This window comes from Denticeps clupeoides, chromosome 17 (assembly GCF_900700375.1).
Source record: "Denticeps clupeoides chromosome 17, fDenClu1.1, whole genome shotgun sequence".
Classification (NCBI taxonomy): Eukaryota; Metazoa; Chordata; class Actinopteri; order Clupeiformes; family Denticipitidae; genus Denticeps; species Denticeps clupeoides.
Window position 1 is genome coordinate 7,246,785 of NC_041723.1, and position 24,836 is coordinate 7,271,620.

The following is a 24,836-nucleotide window of genomic DNA, read 5'->3' on the forward strand; positions in this document are numbered from 1 at the left end:
AGACAATTTACAACATTTTTTGAATAATATAGATATGGTTTGGACATCCGTTCTGACATTTAAATTAGACCCATACTATTCAAACAGTTTGCTTACTTGTCCATTCATTTAATGAAGGCTACAATTACAGCCTATGGAGGCCACAAGGGGGCAATATTATCTCTGTTGACACCATGATCACAGGAAAAATTGTTCATATTCTGGCTGCCCCAGCTAGTAATTTTGAAGGGCCTTCCCATCTGAGACCTCCCATTTTATTTATGCTGATTTGATAAAGTTGCATTATTTGTTTAAATATCAGTGATTGTCTGCTTATCAGTACATTATAAAACCCTTACTTTATGCCCACCATTATGAAAGATTTTCAGGTGACTGAATGAATTAAGCATCTCAAACTGAAGAATATGCAATTTTTTCTCATTCACTTACTCTGCTGAATCCAGAGCTGCATTAATACTCACATGTCTTCTTTTTAAAATAAATAAATACATAAATAAATAAATAAAATTTGAATTGTTTCACAAACCGCTCCAGACTGACCCTCCCACCAAAAACCAAAAATCCATGTGTGCCATAATGTATCATAATTTTGTGAATCAGTCAAATTTATGAGCTGATGGTATCTTACTTTGACACACGTTGATAACCAAATATTTGAATATAGCTATGTCTACAAACTCTGCCTATAAATGAATTACAAGGTAATTTATTAATATCTGCATTCGCCATTTCATAATAAATGACTTGTCACAACAGCTGCAATAAAGTGCATGAAGTGTGTTTTTTTTTCGGGGGGAGGCGGACTTGGTTTCTACAGGGCTTGCTGTGTGTTTGCGTGTCTTGCTGTCCTGCCTGTCTCCCGGTTGGCCCATCTGTCTCCCTGCCACTGCATGTTTAAATGCTGGACAGCATTTAAGCGTGCTTCATGAATGCATTTTACTTAGTGTGTGTGTTTAATACTAGTCACTGTACGCCTCACAGCACTTTCAGGGCCACCTGCTTTTCCACCACCAGCATCAGTTTATGTAATCGCTATCTGTCTGCTTCTTCCTTCCATCCACCCTCACACACACTCAGAAAACACACCCATTTTACTGGCGCTCTTTCTCACACATACATACACACACACACAACTATACTCTTAACGATGTCTCCCTAGAGAAAAGTTTATTTCTGCTTATTTTCGCTGCACCTTTTAGCTGTATTAGTATTCTGAGGAAACACACACACACACACACACACACACACACAGTAAAGGAGCTTCTTATATAATGTCTCAGTCTCGGGTTGCCCCACGAGAGCTCAACAGACGTGCTGTCTGTTCGCCTGTGTGTGTGTGCGTGCTGTGAGTCACCGCCGCTGCAGAGGGCCGAGAGGGGGCAGCTGAAGGGAGGTGCGTCTGATTCACATGCAGGAGAGGATGCTGGGATTTAACCTCTTCAGCGCTGGCTCTGCGTTGTCCACAGTGAACCCTCCTGTCTGCAGTAGAACTCCTGGAACCTTCTGTTCCAAGTGTTCCCCGACACGTCCTGCCTGTACTTCAGGTTCAGACACAAACATGGACCTTCGCAGCATCCTGGGTGTCTTTAATGTAGCCGAACATCGCGTTCCTGCGTCTTGGTTTTCTCTTTCGCTTCTGTCTCAGTCGCTTTACTGATTATCATTGAAAAGTCTCGGCTGTCATTAGAGGAGTTGTGCTGCAGCCAAGGGTGCTGCTGGAGCTCCTCATTCACCTGAATTAAAACAAAGCACATCGATTTTCATGAAATGTGAAGTGTGGAGACAAGTGGGAGTGACTGAAGTTGCTTCAGTAAAGTACAGTTTTATTTTTTAATCAGGTGATATATAGAAACGAAGATTTACAGTTTAATTTTTGTAGCTTTTAAAATAACCATGCCTGCATCAAGATCTTGAGATTAAATTGGTTTCACCACTTGGTCAGGCGCAACAGTCAGAAACCTCAGGCTCTTGGAGCTCCTAAATCAGATTGCTATTAGATCGCAGTTTATTAAAAGGGTAAGAAACACCATCACGTGTAGAGCTTCTTTACAAGTGACAGAAACAATCATCATCAGAACTTTTGTACTCGTGTGTACACGAGAACTTGTACCAGTGTCCCGGGCCTTGACCCGGTGTAGGATTAAGAGCCTATGGAATGTGAGTGACTGAGTGAGAATTTGAGTAATTTTTATATTTTATGGGTTTTCGTTACATTATTGCTGATTTTCAACCAGGGTTGTGTATGTGTGTATTTGTGTGTGTTGTGTAATTGCCTTGACTTCCCTTTTAATCTGCAACCCTCTTTGTCCCTGCATATTCAGACTGATGCTGTTTACCTCAGAAAGAAGCGTCAGGCAGCAGACAAGATCGCCTTCACCTTGGTCTCGGTGCCCCACGGCAATGACATCGCCTCCCTGTACGAACTGGACGCCACCACCCTCCAGCGCGCAGACTGCCTGGTGCCCAGGTCAGTGAACGTCCCCGCCGTCTGCCACCATCCTGGCCTTCCAAGTGGGCACCCGCCTGCTCATCACTGTCAGTAACTATCTCTCAGACCGCTGAGAAGCTCTTTAGAAGCTTCTGCTGTTGGATTTGAAAAGCCCAGTGAGCGTTTCTTTCTTGAAATTGGCAGCCACACAGTCAGGGGTGCCGAACTTAGCCTCTCAAGTGTGAACTGAAGTGATCTCTGAGAACTTGTGGATGGCGATTGATATGGTAGACACACTGTTACCTCCTCAGGTGACAAGGCTTGCTGTCTGTTTTAAAACCGCTGTTTAATTGAGTGCCGCAGCGCCTGTATACTGTCTGTCCTGGAGCCCTGTTGTGTCTGAACGTACTGACCTGACTGTTCTGCAGGAACTCGTATGTTCGGCTACGTCATCTTTGCACCAATACCTGGGTGACAAGCACCAACATCCCTATTGATACTGAGGAGGAGAGGCCCGTAATGCTTAAGGTAAGTCTGAAACACACACAGATTTATCACTAATAAAATGAATCTTAAAAATGTTGTATAGCATCGGTAGAGCATCAGACTTTTAATCTGAGGGTCCAGGGTTCAAGTCCCTGTTCAGTCGAATTGTTGCTTTACTACTGCATACAGAGAGAATTGTTACCATTATCTACGACAGTCAACCTTTGGTAAGGTGGTAATATCCTAGTGGGTAAATCACACTTACCATTGTGTCCCTGAGCAAGACACTTAACCCTATGTGGCTCCAGGGGGGACTGGCCCTGTAACTACTGTTTGTAAGTCGTTTCCTTACCCACTATGCCACCACTGCCCATTATTCACTTATTTAATGCCATTAAATAAAATAAGTGAGGGCAGTGGTGGCCTAGCAGGTAAAGGAGCAGACTCGTAACCTGAAGGGTTGTGGATTCAAATTTTGAACCAAATGGCCAAGGTGCCACTGAGGTAATGTCCAAAAAATATTGCACTGCAAGAGCCTTTCATGGCTGCCCCTTTCACTTTCACTACAGGGTCAGTCCCCCTGGTTTTCTGTATACTGGTTACGGGCAAGATGCTGTTCGCTTCAGTGGATTCCATGTTGTGACCTTGCTGGTTTATATATTTTGTTATTCTTCTGTTCTTTCTATAGATTGGCACTTGTTCCACAAAGGAGGACAAGGAGGCCTTTGCCATAGTTTCTGTGCCTCTCTCTGAGGTTAGGGACCTGGACTTTGCTAACGACGCCAACAAAGTTCTGGAGGTGACTGTAAAAACAATGGAGCGTGGTAACATCGCCCAGAATGACAGGAGGTAGGCTGTTTTCTTTTGGGGGGGGCACATTCATTATCCTGTAACATTAAAACTGCGCACGTCCATTTAAAAATTGATATGCACCTGAGTGGGAGATGAAGACCACGGCATATCAGAATGGGCAGAGGCAGCAGATTAGTTCCTGTCACACTGCAGTGCCCATCTCTGTGTTTCAGATTTGTGACTAAGCTGCTGGAGGATCTGATCTTCTTTGTGTGTGACGTGCCAAACAACGGGCAGGATGTGCTGTCAGTGGTCATCTCCAACCCCAACCGAGAGAGGCAGAAACTGATGCGGGAGCAGAACATCCTTGCTCAGGTCAGACACCCACTGCAGCTGCACGTTGCTGGAGCCACAGCACACTCATGCATTTCAGAACATCTCATATTGCATTTGCAAGCCTCAGAAACCCATAAGTCTCATCACAGAGTACCATTGTGCTCACATGCTCACCCTGTTGTCGCCTGGGGTTCCTCAGTTTGTTTTTCTAAAATAGTTGTGTGTGGTTGTGAGGGTGTTTGGCACCCGGTCTGTGGGTTGTTCCTGCCTTGTCATTAAAACCCTGCAGCCCTGACTTGGATAACCCTACACTCACAAAACTGCTGAGAGTGACAGAAGTGAACAGAAGCCATTTATGTTCTGTGTGAGCCAGTGTCTGGCATCAAAATAAACAAAATTCAATGATTAACCTAATGAAAATGATCATTTTTTTCTCTTCTTGTACCATTACATACGTGTTACTTAGACCTGTTTATTTGCATCAACTCCTGGAATATATTATTAAAAGAACAGCATAAATTAACAAAATAAATTGAATAAAAATTAATTAATCACCAGCAACAATAATCAAATTGAATGTACCATGGCTAAAACAGCTCATAAATTTGATCATATTTTATTTCGCTCCAAATTTTTCTAAATTGCAACCACAGCCGAGCTACTGCATTGTTCATGGAAGTGGAAACAGTGCCACGAAAATATGCAATTCGACAGACCGTAACTGTAAAATATAAACGCAGTTTGTAACAGTGCAAAAAAGTAATACCCAGGTGATAAGGTAATAATTGCAGCAGGCTAGCTCAGCAATAACTAGTTGCAATTTGGAAGTTGGAAATTCATTGTCAGAATGTTAGCTTCTTTGACAATGTCAATGCAGGACAAAGGGAATTTTTTAAAGTGAAGTGATTGTCACATGTGATGCACAGCACACGGTGCACACAGTGAAATTTGTCCTCTGCATTTATCCTATCACCCTGAGTGAGCAGTGGGCAGCCATGACCGGCGCCCGGGGAGCAGTGTGTGGGGACGGTGCTTTGCTCAGTGGCACCTCAGTGGTACCTTGGTGGGTCGGGATTCGAACCGGCAACCTTCTGATTACGGGGCCGCTTCCTTAACCACTAGGCCACCACTGCCCCAGTTGTTGGATGGATGGATGGATAGGAATTAGTATCTATAGCAACTCATCACACAGCCTTCTGATTTGTGCAGATCTTCGGTATTCTGAAAGCCCCATTCACCGACACTGGAGATGGTCCGATGCTGAAGCTGGAGGACCTGGGAGATCAGCGCTATGCTCCATTTAAGTATATGCTGCAGCTCTGCTACCGTGTCTTACGCCAGTCTCAGCAGGACTACCGCAAGAATCAGGTGAGCCATGCGACTGCCACACCTCACACCAAACACACGCCTGCCACTCTGTTCCAAATTTTACTTAACTACCTGCACATCTAAACCTTAAGGAAAAAAGTCTGGAGATTATGAATGCCAACCTGCTGCACAATATTGTACAGAAATATTGCTAATGTAAACATTGAAGTAATTCCTGGGTTTGAATGTCAGTTTGCCAAACATAGTTGGGCATAAAAACAAGCGGAGCAGCGTTTGCCTTGTGTGTATTTAATATATGCTGGAACTGGATATGGGACCTCATACATCATTCTGCTTATTTATTTCTTTATTTTAATAAAGTGAAGAGAGTGTGATCACAGCAACTGCAGCTGATTTATAGCTTTTAGCTCCAGGCTATTGACTTTCACCACTCCTCCTCTACCATTACAGGAGTACATTGCTAAAAAGTTCTCAATCATGCAGTCACAAATTGGCTATGAGATCCTGGCAGAGGACACCATTACGGCTCTGCTGCACAACAACCGGAAGCTGCTGGAGAAGCACATAACAGCCAAGGAGATCGAGACATTTGTCAAGCTGCTGCGACGCAACCGTGAACCCAGGTTTGAAGAAAAGGAATGCATCCTTTCCTTCATGACCTCAACAACACTATTTAATTAAAGTTTATTTTATTAAATAAAACAGATGCTCTGAACTTTTTAAAGCACAGTGGCATGTAGTCTTTTTTTATTTTTTTAAGAACCTGTAAAACTGCGTTTTCTCTCAGGTTTCTGGACTACCTGTCGGATCTGTGTGTATCCAATAAACAGGCCATCCCGGTCACTCAGGAGCTCATCTGCAAGTTCATGCTGAACCCCTCCAACGCAGACATCCTCATACAAACCAAGTGAGTCATGTCCGACACTTCAGTGTGTGTGTCTGAGTTTGTGTGTGTGTAGTTGTGCTTAAATGCTCTGGTCTCACTGCCGACTGCAGAACACGAGATCCAGCTCTTCTACTGTACAGAACAGCATGTACAAAAAGAGTAGTGTCTAGTTTAAAAATAGACTCCCGACTCAGACAATGTGCAGCAGCAGTTGGCATATTAATGGTGCGTGTTCCAGTGGACAATGACGGATAGATCAATGACATTTACAGATAAATCAGTTGAAACCTATTTGTTGGGTTTTTTGCATTAAAATAAGGGTTTAGTTACCCGTTTGGTTCACCTTTAACCTGGGTCAGTACGGTGTGGCACTGCATAATGCTGAAAGATTCAACAACACTTTTTCACTCCTTTCTCATTCATGGAGGTATTAAAATATGGAAGCAAGTCAGTTGATTGTGCCTTCCTGATATCTGCAAATTATATCCAAAGTCCCTGGAATAAACTGATTTACAGTTTTTGGTGTGCATGGGGGTTTGGTTGTAGTACTGGTGAGAATTTAAAACTACTTTCACCCTTAACCTAAGATGAAGTATTTCTGTTCTGATGGCAGGGGTGTCCTTCGGAATGTCAGAATGTTAATTTGTGTGTTTTAGGCTCATCCCCCACACAGAGAGTCCTCTGGAGTCATCGCTCACGCTGGATGAAGGGGAAGACGAGGAGGTGTGGCTTTACTGGATTGACAGCCACAAGGAGCCCCATGGCAAATCCATCCGTCACTTGGCACAGGACGCCAAGGGCAACAACAAAAACGACATTGACACCGTTACTTATTACAGGTACGTCCCCAGCGCCTAATCCCTGCAGTCCCCACTGTTAGTGGCTGTTCTGAGATGCATCGGAAGTTTTTCTGCATTCTGTATGCTGCTAAGATGCTTTATGCCCCAGACGTTTGCTGATATTTTTAATGATGGATCGTTGTGCAAGGAGCCCAGGATGTGCTTACTCTCCCAGAACGTCAACCCATCCTTGTCTTTGTCCACTGCTTTATCTCCATCCCTGTTCTGGGCTCGGCAGGTACCAGCTGAATCTGTTTGCTAAGATGTGTCTGGACAGACAGTATCTGGCCATAAACCAGGTGTCCAACCAGCTGCCAGTGGAGCTCATCCTGCGCTGCATGTTTGACGTCGGTCTGCCGTACAACCTGCGCGCCTCCTTCTGCCGACTCATGCTGCACATGCACGTGGACCGCGACCCTCAGGAAGCTGTGGTTCCTGTGCGCTACGCCCGTCTGTGGACCGAGATCCCCTCCAAAATCACCATCAATGAGTGAGTCAATTAGCACCAAAAAATGGCCCGGTCATGGCTGCAAAGGTCAGTCCTTAAGGGCCACAAACAAAAATGGTCTCCTGCTGGCCCCAAAACCGTTCATGGTGTTGGACAAGTGGAAGTGGCTTATGACTAGAAACTTATGTTCCTTATGGATATATGAGCATTTTTATTTATTTATGTAAATTACATGCTTATAATCATCAAATGATTCCCAAATATATTTGATTTGTTGTATTGTAATGGGATGTGCGTTATGCACAGGTATGAATATGAGTTTAGGGACACATCCAGGGAGGAAATGAAGCAGAAGTTTGCACCCACCATGGAATTTGTAGAGGAGTACCTGCGAGACGTGGTCAGCCAGTCTTTTCCATTTGGACACAAAGAGAAGAACGAACTGACCCTGGAGGTAAATCATTTATATTCATTTTCAATTCATTTTCTGATCTTAATTATAATAATTTGGCAGCCAGATGTTGTTCCTGCCTTAAGATTGCAGTGACAGACTCCAGCTTCCCCATGACAGTGTATCAGATAAATGCATTTAGATAAGTGGAAATCGCATAAGGAAGTGGAAATCGAGTGGAAGCCATCCACAGTCTTGATCATTTCAAGTAGTTGCTGTGAATTTGGCTGGGTGTTGAGAAAGTCTCCCCATCTCTGTGCCCCCATCTCAGGTGGTGAACTTGGCCCGGAACCTGGTCTACTTTGGCTTCTACAGCTTCAGTGAACTTCTGAGACTGACCCGCACACTGCTGGCCATCCTGGACATCACCCAGCCCCCTCCCAGTTACATGGCCAAACTCACAAAAAGCCCAGACGGAGGTGAGCTGGTTCCTCACACACCACCAAAACTGATGCCAGTGAGGCATTAAATCTGAGCAGCACATTTTGTGGTTTCAAAGCTGATACTTGCTGAATTTCAGGGAATAACGTTCTCCGCACCATTCATGGAGTTGGTGAGATGATGACTCAGATGGTTCTGAGCAGGGGTGCAGTCTTGCCCCACAACCACCCAGACTCCCATCCAAACACCAAGCATCTCTGTCTAGAGGACAACGAGGACATCATGGTGATGGACACCAAGCTTAGGATAATTGAAATTCTCCAGGTGAGCGCCATCTGGTGGTGGGGTTATCAGTTTAAAATAAATCTGTGCCGTTTTCATGTTTACAATTCCTGTTTATTCAGAATATCTACATCTCACACTACTGGTCCTGCATTGCTATAGAGATTAGCAGACTTCTTAAAAAAGATCCCAGGCTTTTTTTTTTGCTTGGACTTCCCTCGAAGTCTGTGTCCTTTGCTCCAATGAAATACAGGCTGCTTGACAAATCTCTCCTTTTGGCACGCAAGGGCGTGCTGGCTGAATGGATTAATGAGACCCCTCCTGCTGTATCCCTGTGGTACAGAATGATTTTTAAATGTCCTTCCTCATGAAAGGATATGTTCACTACTCAAGGAGATAAGTAGTCTGGGGCCTGTTGCTGATCAGTACTGTTACCGGGGCAGTGGTTGCCTAGCAGTTAAGGAAGTGGCCCCGTAATCAGAAGGTTGCTGGTTTGAATCCCGATCCACTGAGGTGCCACTGAGCAAAGCACCGTCCCCACACACTGCTACCCGGGCACCTGTTATGGCTGCCCATTGCTCACCAAGGGTGAGGGTAAAAGCAGAGGACACATTAACACAGTTAAGGTGATTGTGATGCACTGGTGGGGTGGGGTTATATTTGGGCATAATTTTATTGTATTGTAATATACATGTGATCGCATGGTTTGTTTTGCATTGTGGTACATACAAAAAATGTCTGAAATTTGAGCAAAATTACCCACAAATGTGTTTTTGCATTAATTTAGACTGACTTTTCATTTTAATTTAACCCCTAGATGCACCAAAAGATGTGTCATAGCTTTATAATTGTGTGGCCTGTTTTTTTTTTTTTTTTTGGAAAAGTTTATTCTAAGCGTTCGTCTGGATTACCGGATCACCTACCTGCTCTCCATCTATAAGAGAAACTTTGGAGATCAGAGCACAAGTGACTCAGCCTCTGTATCTGAAAACACTTCTTCAACAGGTAAGACATATTCACACCAAATCGTTTTTCCTTGAAAAGTAGCTGTTAGTTCTGAGATTGTTGTTTTCATCTTCATATGTTAGTTACAGAGCCAGATATTGATGAGATTGCAGCCAAAGCAGAGACCATGTTCGCTGGGAGGTGAGTGAACGTGCCCTGTATGTAAAAAAAAAAACAAAAAAAAAAAAACAAACAATTTAATTCATTCATATTTAGCTGACACTCACCTCACCTTTGGGACACAGTGGTAGTTTTTGATGTGTGGGATTTGTGCACAGGGGATTTGTTGACAAATATGTTTAATCTGATTTTATAGTACCAAAAAAACACAATTGCAATTTTGCTTTTGTGTCATTAAAATGTGTCATCAATTCACTAACAATGTGCTCAGTAAACTGGAGCATGTCACGTTGTGCATGTGTCATGTTGTTTGCAAAGTTTCTTGTCTGTTGGCCTCTACTATGAGCTGTATTGACTTGCGCCTTGCATTGCGAATAAGCAACTCTCCTACTTGCAGTAAGGAGCAGTGTGCGGTGGAGCTGGATGACGAAGACGGCAGGACGTTTCTGAGGGTTCTGATCCACCTTATCATGCAGGATTATCCTCCCCTGGTGTCTGGAGCCCTGCAGCTCATCTTCAAACATTTCAGCCAGAGATCTGAGGTCCTGCAGGCCTTCAAACAGGTGGGCCTGAGTTCATGCTGGCCACAACGGCAGTTGAGCAGGATGTCTGCATGAACATTGAACCATCCTTCAGGTTAGCTCATTATATTAGAAGCCGCATGTTTCTGTAGGTCCAGTTGCTGGTATCTGAGCAGGATGTGGAAAACTACAAACAGATTAAAACTGATCTGGACCAGCTTCGTTTGACTGTGGAGAAGTCTGAACTTTGGGTGGAGAAGAGTGGAGGCTATGGCAATGGGGACCTTGGAGACAACCAGAACAAAGAACAGAACTTGGAGGTGACCCCCCCCCCCACCCCCTAATGGACATGTCATTTCTGTAAAAATCTCTACAGTCACTTAATGTTAACTCAACATTGATTGACAGGAAGCTGTGATTCTGAGCCCCATGCAAAGTGGGAATACAAAACCACAGATCGACAGCAACAAAGCCAACAACTACAACATAGTGAAAGAGGTGCGTGACGTCACTTCATCTCCTTACTCCTCAGACCCTTTACAAAAGTGTGTGAACCAATGTAAACAACGTGTGGTATTCTGGCGTTGTAATGGTGTGTAATCCTTGGCCTGATAGATCTTGCTGCGTCTCAGCAAGCTGTGCTACCCTACAAAGAAGAGTAAAGTCCAACAGCAGCGGCTGCTGAAGAACATGGGGGCTCACACTGTGGTGCTGGATCTGCTGCAGATCCCGTATGAGAAGGTAGACGTCTTTCTCAGATGGTCAATTTCTACAGTGCTTTAAACATGTTATACACCCCTTCAAACTGGTGAAAGTCAAGGTGGTTTACAGTGTATTCAAGCAATCTGACACTGAATAATGTAAGATATCTTAAGCTTCCTTCTTTTCCAGTTATGTCCCATAGTTTTCTTGTTTTACACTTTCTTGTTTACGTCTAGCTGATTAAATTGTTTTAGAGCACAAATATAATGCGGAAACACAAAAAAAGATGCTCATTTGCACAATTTGAAAACTAGGTCTGCTGGTAGGCCAGGTAGGGTTAGAATTGAAAAGCACCTTTCATAAGCAGCCAACCTCCTTTTACAAGTCTAATCCTGTGTCCAAATGCACACTTGTCAAGAAATCTTGAACACACTCTATTTATAGTGAGGTCCCCACATTTTGAGTTGTTAAGTCAGTTGAGTTCACATTATTACACTTGTATTGGAATTGACATGGGCAGATTTTTTTATAGAAACAAAGGACCCAAAGCTTTCATGCATATGGATCTCCTATCTGCTTATGTGAGAAGAACTATTATTGCTTTGTTTTATAGGATGTTAATGCTTCTACTTCTGTCATCTTTGTCATTTAAGGCACTGAGTGTTTGTGTCAGTGATATAATGACCAGTCGATTTTTTTTTGTGTGTATTTTCTGCCCCTTTAGACTGATGAGAAGATGAATGAGATTATGGAACTGGCACACCAGTTTTTGCAGAACTTCTGCCAGGATAATGCTCAGAACCAGACGCTGCTCCACAAGCACCACAACCTCTTCCTCACTCCTGGGGTGCGTCCGGAGCACAATTGCCTCTTTGATTCTTACAAGCCACAGTGCAGAAATAAAAACAGATATGTGCTATGATATTCATTTTATTACTATTAAACATATATTCCGTTTTTATTTAACTTTATTTTAGCTTCTAGAAGCAAAAACGTTGAGATACATCTTCAGGAACAACTACCGCCTGTGTAATGAGATCAGCGATCGCGTGGTCCACCACTTTGTTCACTGCATTGAGACACATGGCCGACACGTCCAGTACCTGCGCTTCCTTCAGACCATTGTCAAGGCTGATGGAAAATATGTGAAAAAGTGCCAGGACAAAGTCATGACTGAGGTGAATACCCTTCACTGTATTAAAAAAATCATATTCATATGAATCAAGTAGCCAAGTCATAAAGGATTAGATTCCTTGCAGACAGAACCCATGTTTTATACTGAAAATTACTGATATTCTTATTCACCATATTGTTCTTATTGTTTTTTTTTCATCTGTAGCTGGTTAATGGAGGGGAGGATGTGCTGGTGTTCTACAACGACCGTGCCTCGTTCCCACTGCTGCTGCAGATGATGTCGTCTGAGCGCGAGCGGACTGATTCCGCTGGGGCCCTGGCCTATCACATCACCCTGGTGGAGCTGCTGGCTGCTTGTACTGAAGGGAAGAACGTCTACACTGAGCTCAAGTGCAACTCCCTACTGCCACTTGATGACATTGTCAAGGTCGTTACCCATGAAGACTGCGTCCCGGAGGTACCACTAGTGACTAGGAAGATTCCTGACACATTCAAAAAAGTAAAGTTCTCTCCAGTTACTTATTTTTTTTGCTCAGGTGAAGATATCATATGTGAACTTTGTGAATCACTGCTACGTGGACACTGAGGTGGAGATGAAGGAGATTTACACCAGCCATCACATCTGGAAACTGTTTGAGAATTTCCTCATCGACATGGCCAGGGTACACGCACCCTTCCTGGCACAAGCACAGACCACACAATGTGTTCCAATGTCCATACTTTTAGCAGCTCACTGCATTCTGCTGGTTGTTTTACTATTTAGCTGTGCTCCATCAACCTCACAGCCATGGAGGGAGTTCTGTTTCTGTTGCCACACTTACATGGCCTGACCTTAACTCCAATTTAACCTTTTTAGACTGGTATAAACAAATGGGTGAGGGCTACACATTTTTGCTGTTCTTTTTAACGTATTTTAAGGTTAATTAAAATCATTAAGTAATAAAACAATTACATTGTCGTAAGTAGAACTCTATGGTTAAAGGCAATTTGAACACTTTATTTGTAACTTTGTATTCACTAAGGTTTACATTAAGTTAAATTAAATTTTTCATGATACTGCATTTTTTGGAGATGCACTGTTATTGCTAAATATTCTGATTAAAAGCATATATGGTCCACCCCCTCCACCCGCCAATAATGGCTGCTAAATGGTATGACTTAATCACTAAACTGCTTTCTGTATTAATAAAATATTTCCTCATGTTGTTGGCAGGAGGTCATGATTTGTCTATTTTTGTGTAAGAGGCTATATTATGACCTAAAAATGTTTTTATATAATTTGCCGCAGGTGTGCAACAACACCACAGACAGAAAGCATGCAGACCAGATGCTGGAGAAGTATGTGACCGAGACGGTGATGGCCATTGTCAAAGGCTTCTTTGGCTCACAGTTCTCTGTCAACAATTCCAACCTCCAGGTATTGCACTGTAAGAATAGTACCAGTTTCTGGGCTCTTTCCGACTTCTGTTCCAAACATTTTATTTCTATTTTTCCTTTTCACTCTCTCCAGACTCACCAGCCCATCTTCATCCAGCTGCTACAGTCTGCGTTCAGAGTCTACAACTGCACGTGGATCAACCCTGCCCAGAAGTCCAACATCGAGGGCTGCATAAAGACCCTCGCAGATGTGGGTGCGTGCCATCACCTCTCCATTTGTTCACCCTGCACAGGGCTTCTCAGGCTTCTCAAGTCACTTCACTCCACTCATTCACTGACAAATCCCAGCAGAGACATGCAGAGGTCATTTTTCAGCAAGATGAATGGAACTTTATTTCACTTTCTGAGCTGAGTGGAGCTAAATGGCTCAGATGTTCCAGCAGTGCGGTGCTGTGACCTGCCTGGATATCTTTCAGCACTTTGCTTACCCGTTATGTTTAAAGGTAATTTAAAAGCGTTTAATGCCTTGCCTCGGGATGAAATGAGCCATTAACCATGAGCTTGTTCTGAGTGAATGGTTCAACGATGCCAGTAGATGTTAATATATTATAATGGGTGCTTAGGTCTGCTAGTATTTGTAGCCCACACAATGGAAAAACTTTTGTAATCAAAGGTGCTGCTTAGGGTAATATTTCATTACAATTCCCGACAATATGTACTTTCATTTAGCTAAGAACCGGGCCATTGCCATCCCAGTGGATCTGGACAGCCAGGTGAACACACTGTCTCTGAAGACTCACAGCAACATGGTGCAGAGAGCAGCCAAAGACTGGAGGCTCTATGGTCGAGCCAGGCCCCGCAAAGAGCCCCTCAGCTCCCCCGACTACAAGAGCATCATCGAGAAGCTGCAGGTAACACATTCCTTCGTATTTGTGTGATATGACAAATAATGAGTATTGTCTAAAGAGACATTGCAGTTCTGCAAAATAAGAGCATCCAGGAAAGCTATGAATGAATGTAGCATTGGGCTGAATGGCTGATTGCACAAATATGCATAATGCAAGTGATCCGCTTTTTGTAGGGCTGGTTCATTCTTATCGCCTGTCCGTATTATTTAGGGCGTGGTGTCGTGTCTGAGTGAGCAGTTCAGCCCGAAGGTGCAGGCAGAGTTTTCTGTGCTGGTGGATGTGCTGCAGAGCCCCGAGCTCTTATTCCCCGAGGCCGCCCAGCTGCGCTGTGAGAGTGGAGCCTTCATGAGCAAGTGAGATTACACCATCAGCAGCAGTGCTCTCAAGGAAATCTGGAACGTATCTGTCACCGAATTGCAATGATTTTGACTTTTTGCACATTTTATGGAACACCATTTAAATTAAAGTCTTAAATGGCTACAGTTTTACCTCTCCATGTGAGAGATAAATGAGACGTTCCTGGATCTTAATTTGAACATCATAACGTAATATGCATTTGTTTTATTAGTTTGTATGCTTTCTTGTAATTAAATTACATTCAATTTGAACTTTGTTATTTTGCAGCCATCTTGTCCTCCATAAGGACAGATGTAGTATAAAGAAGTAGAGGTGCAGTGAATGCTTCTGGTGCATCTCCTCTATATTGATATGCTGCATGGGTTGCTCCTGCAGGCTGATCAAACACACCAAGAAGCTGATGGAGAAGGAGGAGAAGCTGTGCATTAAGATCCTGCAGACACTCCAGGAGATGCTTGATAAAAAGGAGATCATGGAGGAGTCTGTGAGTCCACTGTGCTTTACCCAACTGTTGTGGCATGGATGTCAATTTTTATCTAGGAAGAGCCCTTAATCAGGGTTTGAATACCTGACCCCAAAAACTCAATACTCAGTGGTGCTTTTCTAGACTAAACATGAAGAAAATTCACTTTTAGTGAAAGTTAAGTGATTGTGATTCGTGAAACACTGCAGCACAACACACGGTGCACACAACGAAGTATGTCCTCTGCTTTTAACCATCAACCTTTGTGAGCAGTGGGCAGCCATGACGGGCGCCCAGGGAACAGTGTGTGGGGACGGTGCTTTGCTCAGTGGCACCTCAGTGGCACCCAATCCGGCAACCTTCTGATTACGGGGACGCTTCCTTCACCGCTAGGCCACCAATGACACCACTTTTTTTACGTTTTAAAAAGTTATTTAGCATGTGTTGAACATGTGGATGCAGTGGACTATTGTCAAGTAACTGGAGGAGAGACCTTGAGTTTTTTTAGACAGTAGAGGAACCTGCAACTGCCTGTGACATCACCAATGCTGACTAGAAGTCATTGCGCTACCTGAGGCCACCAATAGTGGCCACTGTCTGCTTTTGTTGTGGAAGGAAGGAACTTGTGTGACTCTGCCGAACCTGTTGACCTGCCTGCGGTCTGATCGGAAGAAGAAGATATGTAAAGCACTGGTGTGCTGGTGTGCTGAAGCAGGTCCCCGCCTCACAGCATGCTGGGTCTGGTGAGGCTTGAGCCCCCTCGGCCAGACAGAGATCAGCATTCAGCAGACCCCTCGCCACTCTTACATAAGCAGCAGGGAGGCACATGAGGACACGCTCGCCGTGTGAAAGAGACAGCGGTGGGTGGGGGAGGCAGGACGGCAGCTCTGAACAAACAAATCAATACTGCAGTGAGCCCAGTTCACCCTGGCTCGGGTCCATGTTGCCTGCAACCTGAGCGAAAGAACGAGAGTGAAAGGGGAGGGAGGGGGGGGGGTTGCATTGTAAAAGTTGGGAGTGAAAATCCAGGGAGTTGATGCATTCCTGAGCGTGTTTGACGCAGCAGAAATGAAGCCCCCATGTGATGCCGTTGCAACTGCTGAGGTAGAACCGGGCAGAACTGAGTTAAATCATGCAGGTGATGGGACCTAATGAGCAGAGAAGTGTGTGTGTGTGTTTTAAAGTGTGTGTAAATTGTGTGTGTGTGTGAGAGAGAGAGAGAGAGAGAGAGAGAGAGAGTGCTGTGTCCGCACTGCCCTGTGAGTGGAGCTGCAGCATTAGGCAGGCGGCAGTGGCGGAGACAACTAAGCAGAGTTTGGTGGCTCCCCTCTGGGACTCGGTGTGGGAGGAGAGAGGGAGCATGTGAGGAGCCATGTGAGAGAGGGCAGAGCGTTGTGCAGCAGCGGGCCGTTTGATTGGCCGGTAGCTCGCTCTGCTGAGTGCACGAGGAGACGGGAGGGGGAGGGGTGCGGCGGAGCGCTTACGTAACGAGCCGCAGTGTCTGAGCCAGCCTCACGTGGCCCATCACGTTCTCACGCTCTCCTTTTCTCTCTCTCTCTCTCGTTTCTTTCTGTCTGCCAACTCCTCTATCCCTCTTTCCCTGCTCTATTGCTCTCTCTCTGTCTGTCAGTCTGTCTGTCTCACACAGTTTCTCTCACTTTACCAGCATCTCAAAAAATTTCAGTCATTGTGTGAACTTTTTCTTTCTCTTGTCCGTCCAATTCCCTTCTTTCTTTCTCAGGGTCTCCCATGGCGAGATGCTCCGGTTGCCGGGCAGCGGCGGCAACATATGACTCACGTCTCCTCTGCTGGTAATTGGCAGCGGGAGCCGTCCTGCCATGCTGCATCCGAGCGGAAGTGTTAAAGCTCTCCTGGTCCCCCCCCACGCATGTGTCTGCTTGTTTTCCTCACCGTGCGTGTAACTGATAGGGGGGATTAGGGGCGGCTGTGCTGGCTGTGAAAAAAGGTGCTGGTGGTTTGGGGGTCATGTGGGGTCAGGACAGGTGCCGAGACGGGAAGGCCGCGGCGTCTTGACAAATAGTGGTAGTAAAACATATATGAAATGCATATGTCACAGAGTTATTACCACAGGTGCTGATATTATAAACAGAGGTACTAATTGTTTGTGTGTGTGCGTTTGTGTGTTAAAAGGGCGGAAGTCACACCTGCTCTCTGCCCGGCTGCACCCCCTGACGAACCCTCACGTTTTTAGTTGCTGTTTGTCTGTGCGCACATGTGAGGGTGTGTCCTTCATATGTGTGTAAATAGACCTCTCTCCTGTTTGTTGACAAAGAACGAAAAGCCCTGTTACGTAACAGTCAGCCTTTCTCTCCCTCACTCTCACTTTCTCTCCCCGCCAAGTTTCACACTTGCCGCTTCAGGCAAAGCTGCTTTACAGATTACCAGGCCCTCGTCACTAATCCACTCACAAACATGCGTACTCTCACATGCACGCACACACATGATGGACACATGCATGCATGTCTCATACATACGTGCATGCCCACAGGATGGCTGGACCTGGCCAACAGTTATTCTGCACAAGTTGGCAGGGGCATAGTTGTGTGTGCTTAGGCGCAGACTATTAGACCGACAACCACACACCCACGTACATACACACACACACACACACACACACACACACACACACACACTCTCAAATATACACCACACACACACTCGCCATGTCCTAGGCTATTCAGGGCTACCAGACAAGCTTTAGACTTTAATCCCTGCAAGGCCAGTTGCAGACTATACCTGAGTGTTTTATAATCACGCTTGCATCTCATACATGCTTGTGAACGCATGCAAATACATAGAAACAGGATTTAACCATAATAAATAAAATGTATACGTTGTGAGGCTATATACAATAACTAACCATCTGTATGCTCTTAAGGTCAGAAATCTTAATACAGAATTTGAAAAACCCCTTTTGAGACCCTAGTCTCTTTTGGGGTTTATCTCTCCACTGAAATTAATTTGGTCCCTGAAAGATTATGAAAAGGCAGCCCCACACATTTTTTTTCCATTTAGGGTGAAGCATTGGTCAAAAAGTTTAATAGTTGTTAGTTGTAATCTAGCTTGTTTTTATATTGTTTTAGTTATGCTTTCGCCTGTTCCTTTCTGGTTTAGTTTTGTCACTGTTTTTGACATCAGAAAGATTTGCAGTGCGTACAATGTCACCGATGAATCATTTGGCAGTTTTGAGGCTACGTTCTCTACACACAAGCCATCAATTCACATAATAAAGTGAAGCGTTCACCTGAATGTCTTGTGTTTGAGCGTGGGTAGATGGAGAGTGCGAGAGACGCATGTCTGGTCCCCTGCTCTAGACAGGTGTCTGGGGCTGGATGTGTGTGGTCGCCATGGAGATCTGCAAGCACATGTTGTGCATGTGCATGTCCGTCCTGCTGTGTTTGAAGAGGCAGACGAAGGCCCCCTCGGGGTCCCCGGGGGGCCCTGTGGAGTGCGGTGAACATGTGACGGCTCAGGACGCTGCCGGAGCTGCAACGCACGTGCCAGGCGCAATCAGCGCAACCATGAGCTGCAATCAGCGGGTCTGCTTCTGCATTAACAGCCGCCTTTACCGCTCACGTTTTCCCTCCCATGTGAATGTCAGTCGGAAGGGGACATTTTTTTTTTTTTTGTCGCATTTCTGTGGTCCCTGTAGAGACTTCGGTGGAAAGAAAAAAACCCAAGAAGACTGTTGGGCATAGACGCGCTTGTCAGGGTCTGCGTGCTTGTGAGCATGTGTGTGGGTATAGGGCATATGGGATCTTAACTGGACACGCACGTAGCACTTTGCACAAACAGACTCGCCTCCCTAACTGCGTTAGCGAATCACATGCGGCGCTTCCGCAGTGACCCGGGCCAGGCGCAGGGTCAGATGCTCGGAGAATGCTGCCGAGTGTTTAGGAGAGCGCTTGTTTATGAACTCATGCTGTTCGCCTTGGACTCGGTTTGAAAATCAACAGACCCGGCAATTGCTCTCACATGCCATGCTAATTTGTTTTTGCTGGGACTCCTGATGAACCAGGGAGGCAATTAGACTCGCCAGCGCAGAGCAGGCTACCCTGTGTCAGCCAATCAGATCCGATCGGACCACTGGGCAGTTGTTTTTTTGGAGTTTTTCCGGAGTGCCCTTCAAGAAAGTTCCACCAACACCAGACTTGCTTGTGAACATATAACTTGCATGTGAACAGTGAGTTCTCTAGGGACTGGTGTCCGTGTAGATTTATTTATTTCTTTGCATAATTTATGCAACAAAAGTGGCCCATTTCATGCATGAATTACACCTATTTCATATGTCTCACAGAGCATGAATAATTCATGCATGATTTGTGAGGAGAATTCTGTATCATTTATTTTTCATAATTCTCATACACATTTTCTGTCTGACAGGAAAAATGTGTTATGTTTTCCAATCCGGAACAGCACAGCAAAATATATTCTTGGAACTTGAATCCACAGTAGCCTTTTTAGGCATAGAAAAGTTCATACAAATGAGCAAAAAAGGATCAAAATGAAGCTTAATTTTTATGGAGAATAGACCAGGTACAAAACTGCGAATGATATTAGTGGGGAAATCTGGGATTGATAGCAAGTTATCATGTGTATCATTATGTTTGTATACTGACTTTCTGGACTACACTACCCATGATCCTTTGCACACTTTACTTTTTCCCATTGGCTGCAACAAGTGGCATCCCTGGCTCGGTGGTCAAAGTCTGACCAGCACAGTTTACCAAAAAATGTTCATGCCCATATAATTTTATTGACCAGCATTGTTGAAGCCAGGATTTCAACTTGTGCACCAGGATTTCAGAGCTGTGACAGCATCTGAAGCAACAGGACTTCTATTTAGGAGCCGTCTGTAGCCGAAGCACTAGGGAGCGTGGCACACAGGCCGCTGCAGGCGAAAGCCGTGTCCACACCCCCAACACATCCACAGACAATGGCTGTTACGTAAGGTGCACGCTGAGCAGGTCTCACCATTGTATTCATACATGACTGGCAACAGGAGGTCCTCTTCTCAGCAAATCTGTTTAATCTGAAGATTTTTTTTAATGCCACATTGATATATGAATGCGTGTTTGTCATGCTGCTATTTTAAGCTTTTATTTAGTGAGTCACACTGGTGCGAATGGCTGTCAGATCACCGATCAACTCATGAAGCGTGAGGCTGGGGCGAATATTGTGTCCTAACCCAGTGGTGGATTTTCAAATGGCCATGTTGGATTCATTTTAAAAATACGACCAGCTCAGCCTTATTTTAATTTCATTAATGTTTTGTGCTTTAGCTGAGTATGACAGTCTTTTAAGCATCCCTGAGCTACATTGATTTATACCTTTTTAGGCATATGTTCCCAAACTCTAGTCCAGTTCAGCATTAGCTGTTTTGTAGTACCGGGTGTTGCCAGCTAATACACAGTACCCATGGAACTGCTTCTACATGTAGTTTTTAAAGGTAGTGCAGGGTGTTTCCATCATTATATGATGCCTACATAGGTCATGAGACATGACATGCAGTTTAATATCATAATATGGACTAATATTGAGTATTACTGATTGCTCATGATGCAATTGGGGCAGTGGTGACCTAGCGGGGCAGTGGTGGCCTAGCGGTTAAGGAAGCGGCCCCGTAATCAGAAGGTTGCCGGTTCGAATCCTGATCTGCCAAGGTACCACTGAGGTGCCATTGAGCAAAGCACCGTCCCCACACACTGCTCCCCGGGCGCCTGTCATGGCTGCCCACTGCTCACTCAGGGTGATGGGTTAAATGCAGAGGACAAATTTCACTGTGTGCACCGTGTGCTGTGCTGCTGTGTATCACACGTGACAATCACTTCACTTTCAATTGTGCATCTGAGGAGGTGCTTATGTTTTTAAGGGGAAGAAAAGTTGGAGCAAAAACTTTGCTGCAGTGTCTGCTGCATGAACCTAGGCCAGCTCGGGATGTTTGTAGACAGTCGTGCTGAAGCACCCAGACGTCTGCTGGGCGTGCACATCTTGGACAGCTGCACGTTTTAAAGATGGAATAAAAGTTTGACGTTCCTTCTGGCTCTCTTTCTCAGTGCTTCTCTCCTTCCCTGTTTCTCCTCTTGCCTACTCTTAAGTTTTTTTTTTTTTTTGCACCAGACAGATGAGTCAGGTTGCTACTGCTGCTATATACATCTCTCTGTCGATTTTTCTCTCTCACTTGCTGTCTTTTTTTTTTTTTTTCCCCTCTGAAGTGTTTTTCGACCACAGACTGCAGCGCCTGAAGGGGTGGGTAGTGCAGGTGAGGAAAGGGGGCACAGGAGTGAAGGACCGATGCATCCCGTGTCCTCAGACACGAGCGGCAGGCGACCGAGCGACACCCTCCGCTCGAGATGGAGGACGAACGAGGGTCAAAGCTCATATTTATGGCCTCCGCTGGGCGGCCGAGGGGGATGAGGATGGTAGAGGAGGGTACGGGGTGAAGTGTGATGAGTGAGTTAATTGCACTGCTCACCTGCTGTGGGAGAGCGGCGTCTGTAGCTGGGGGCACATCCAGACAGTGGAAGCAGACGGGCGTCTGTGCGGACTGCTGATGAGGCCGAGTGTTTACCGGGAGAGGAGGAACATCGGCTCCACGTGCTCCAGAGAGAGACTCAGCCGGGGCCTCACATTGTCATTTGTGCTTTCACTAAAGCTCACTGCTTTAGTTAGTTTTAGGATTTTTATTTATTTTTTTTGCACCTCTCAGACTGGCTACATTATACCAGTGGGATTTTTTTCTGTGTGTGTGTGTGTGTGTGTGTGTGTGTGACATCCCTGTCCACCATGGTGGTTTCCATGGAAACAATCTGCCCACCCCCAACCCCTTCTTACTTGGCTTCAGGGGACTGTGAGGGGGCAGCTCTGAGCTGCTTTTCCCGCCACACACTTACACAACCGGGAAAGAGGAGAGGTGCAAGGTCCCTGGGGAGGAAGGGTTGCCAGGGTGTAATTTATAAATAAATAAATAAAAAGTTTTCAAATTTTGCAATCAGGATGTGAAGTCGACTCCGGTGCATTTTCAGACAGCACGGTGAGACCCTGCCCAGAACCCCAGACTAAAGAGGGAGATGGTGGTTACCACCCAGCTCTGTCTCTCGTCCCTCGTGATCTCTCAGCAAGTCGCCACCAGGTGTTATGTAACTCCCTCCCTCGCTCCCTTCCATACCTCCACCATGCTCTCACACTCTTTCTCTCTAAATCTATCTGTCTTTTTGCCCCCTATTTCCTTCTCCTGTGGGGAGCAGTCGTAGCCGTCTGGTACTTTCCTGCAGCCCTGCCTGTTTTTCTTCTCTTTCTTTCACTCTCACTCTTCCTGGAGGCATCTGAGTATAATTTGAGCAATTAAACCAGTTTATGCTGCTTATGTAAAAAAACCCTCCCATGTGAGCACTCTCCCTTGTGATTGTCAACTGACACACTTAAAAAGAAAAGTGCTCAGCGGCCAGCAGTGTTCAGGCGGAGGAGTTGCGCCGGACCTGTTTATTCTTTTCATAAGTTTGGTCAAACTGCAGTAGGCACACCCTGCAACTGCCTGTTGCCCGGGGTGAAGTAATCGTTAAGGCTCTGGTTTTTAGTGGCTCTTAGGCCAGGGGGCACATTAACCCAGGCGTGTCTTGTTCAATAGTGGTGGTCATTTACAAGCCAAGACTCCTTGCCAGGATGCTCTTGATGACTTGTTACCATTAACATAGCAGGCGAGCCGTGTGCACTTGATGATGGGAGGCTAGCGAATGTGCGGCCCGCGGTAAGAGTTGTTGCCGAGGCACTTAGGGTCATTTAAAAACAGCTCCCCGGGTCTGGGATCGACGCAAAGATCATTGGGGAATTATTTTTAGTGCAGATGCCCTTACCCGCTGACTTAAATAAGCTCTTTGGGGCAGACTTTTCATAGCAGCACACTGTTCCTTCCTAAGATGGGTGAAATGTAGATATCATAATATGCTGCAGGTATAATATGCTGCGGGGTATTTACAATGACAAATAATGACATGAATTAAAAGTTTCCATAAGTGATATTAGGTCCTGAGATGTTTACCATGGACAAGTTAAATGAGTACAAAAAGAAAAATTGTCGAGAGTACATATTGATCTTGTTTAAGTATCATTTGGGCTGAAGCCATGAGGTATCTTGCAACATATTGATGCAGGTGTACATTGTCCAGAATGAGGAAATGAGGGGAGTGTGGGGCTGTCAATCAATACTGTGGACTCTTGAAATAACTTCAGGATACCTGAAATATTGACACTCAAACAAAAAGGCCTGTGTGAGTAGTTAGTTCATCCAAGATGCAGACAACTAGCAAACAATATTTACTCTTGTGCATCTATTGATATGTGGAAAACACATAAAGACATACTTGATGTGCGATTAGTCTTGGGTTATTTCTGTTCCATGGGCATTAGGTCTGCTATAGGACTTCATTTACATTTACATTTATAGCATTTATCAGACGCTCTTATCCAGAGCAACTTACAATCAGTAGTTACAGGAGCAACTTAGGGTTAAATGTCTTGCTCAGGGACACAATGGTAGTAAGTGGGATTTGAACCCCACAGTAACTGAGCGGTTTGGACGTTTTGTTCAAGTTTGTTCTAGCTGCATGAGTGTTTAACCACATGTTTTCTTCGTACTTTAAATTATATGTGGCCAATAGGCTGTAAGCATCATGTGATGGTCAAGGCACCAAAGCAATGGTCACTTTATTCCATGGGTGCTCTGTTGCACACTGGTGCCACTGGTGGCCTAGTGGTTAAAGAAACGGCCCCGTAATCATAAGGTTGCCGGTTCGAATCCACTGCACTGAGCAAAGCACCGTCCCCAGGCGCCTGTCATGGCTGCCCACTGCTCACCAAGGGTGATGGTTAAAAGCAGAGGACACATTTCGTTGTGTCACCGTTTGCTGTGCTACAATGTTTCACAATGACAATCACTTCACTTTCACTTTTTTCCACTTCACACCTGCACCTAGCCCATGGTTGAAGAAATTAATTAGTCTTACCCTTGGTGGGTCTCAGGCTTTAAACAGCAGCTTAAGGTAAAGCCCTACTCACTTTGCAGGGGACCACCCACTGGGTCAATGAGTGGAACACACACATCATATTTAGTTACATTTATAATGACTTAGTAAGGCTGTGAGAGGTTAAAGTTCACTTTCTGCCTCTCTTACAGGGAAGCGGGTTGAGGAAGATCCTCCTGGCGCGTTACTTTGGGAACCAGCGTCTTTCCAAGTCTGACTTTGGCAGTGGAAATAGCTCTTCTGGAGGTACGGAGAATCCAATAAAATTTCATTTAATGGTTTGACCATAGTTTACCAGTCTGCACCCAGTTCTGGCAAATGCTGAATTTATTCAATGTGCAGAAAGAAACACATGGAATTATTTAATCTAAGATGTCAAATGTATTGTTCCCGTTTGTCCAAATGTTCAATGGAGGCTGGATGATTGTGCATAAATGCAGCAGCAATCAGGCCCATTTCAGACCCATTTTCACTGAAAGCAGCACTGCTGTGCGGCTGCATTAGGTTTAATGTCAGCAGTGTAGAGGGTGAGATGGAAGAAGTATTGATT

General features: G+C 45.0%; 1 protein-coding gene across 5 annotated transcripts in view; it reads left to right on the top strand.

Annotated features, from left to right (window-relative positions):
• The window catches only part of itpr2 (inositol 1,4,5-trisphosphate receptor, type 2), a 57,669-nt gene that overhangs the window by 9,204 nt on the left and 23,629 nt on the right, over nucleotides 1-24,836 (top strand). For 4 of the 5 annotated variants that reach the window (XM_028957321.1, XM_028957322.1, XM_028957325.1 and 1 more), the window contains exons 11-37: nucleotides 2,322-2,467; nucleotides 2,857-2,956; nucleotides 3,603-3,763; nucleotides 3,940-4,081; nucleotides 5,252-5,410; nucleotides 5,822-5,994; nucleotides 6,159-6,278; nucleotides 6,914-7,096; nucleotides 7,335-7,586; nucleotides 7,851-7,998; nucleotides 8,267-8,414; nucleotides 8,516-8,700; nucleotides 9,543-9,663; nucleotides 9,747-9,804; nucleotides 10,181-10,346; nucleotides 10,457-10,624; nucleotides 10,713-10,802; nucleotides 10,920-11,045; nucleotides 11,731-11,853; nucleotides 11,984-12,184; nucleotides 12,346-12,597; nucleotides 12,677-12,802; nucleotides 13,429-13,771; nucleotides 14,247-14,428; nucleotides 14,636-14,778; nucleotides 15,158-15,266; nucleotides 24,439-24,532. In XM_028957321.1, coding sequence (XP_028813154.1) covers nucleotides 2,322-2,467; nucleotides 2,857-2,956; nucleotides 3,603-3,763; nucleotides 3,940-4,081; nucleotides 5,252-5,410; nucleotides 5,822-5,994; nucleotides 6,159-6,278; nucleotides 6,914-7,096; nucleotides 7,335-7,586; nucleotides 7,851-7,998; nucleotides 8,267-8,414; nucleotides 8,516-8,700; nucleotides 9,543-9,663; nucleotides 9,747-9,804; nucleotides 10,181-10,346; nucleotides 10,457-10,624; nucleotides 10,713-10,802; nucleotides 10,920-11,045; nucleotides 11,731-11,853; nucleotides 11,984-12,184; nucleotides 12,346-12,597; nucleotides 12,677-12,802; nucleotides 13,429-13,771; nucleotides 14,247-14,428; nucleotides 14,636-14,778; nucleotides 15,158-15,266; nucleotides 24,439-24,532 — 4,219 coding nt within the window. The remainder of the gene's footprint in view (nucleotides 1-2,321; nucleotides 2,468-2,856; nucleotides 2,957-3,602; nucleotides 3,764-3,939; nucleotides 4,082-5,251; nucleotides 5,411-5,821; nucleotides 5,995-6,158; nucleotides 6,279-6,913; nucleotides 7,097-7,334; nucleotides 7,587-7,850; nucleotides 7,999-8,266; nucleotides 8,415-8,515; nucleotides 8,701-9,542; nucleotides 9,664-9,746; nucleotides 9,805-10,180; nucleotides 10,347-10,456; nucleotides 10,625-10,712; nucleotides 10,803-10,919; nucleotides 11,046-11,730; nucleotides 11,854-11,983; nucleotides 12,185-12,345; nucleotides 12,598-12,676; nucleotides 12,803-13,428; nucleotides 13,772-14,246; nucleotides 14,429-14,635; nucleotides 14,779-15,157; nucleotides 15,267-24,438; nucleotides 24,533-24,836) is intronic. The other variant, XM_028957324.1, reaches the window with a different exon arrangement.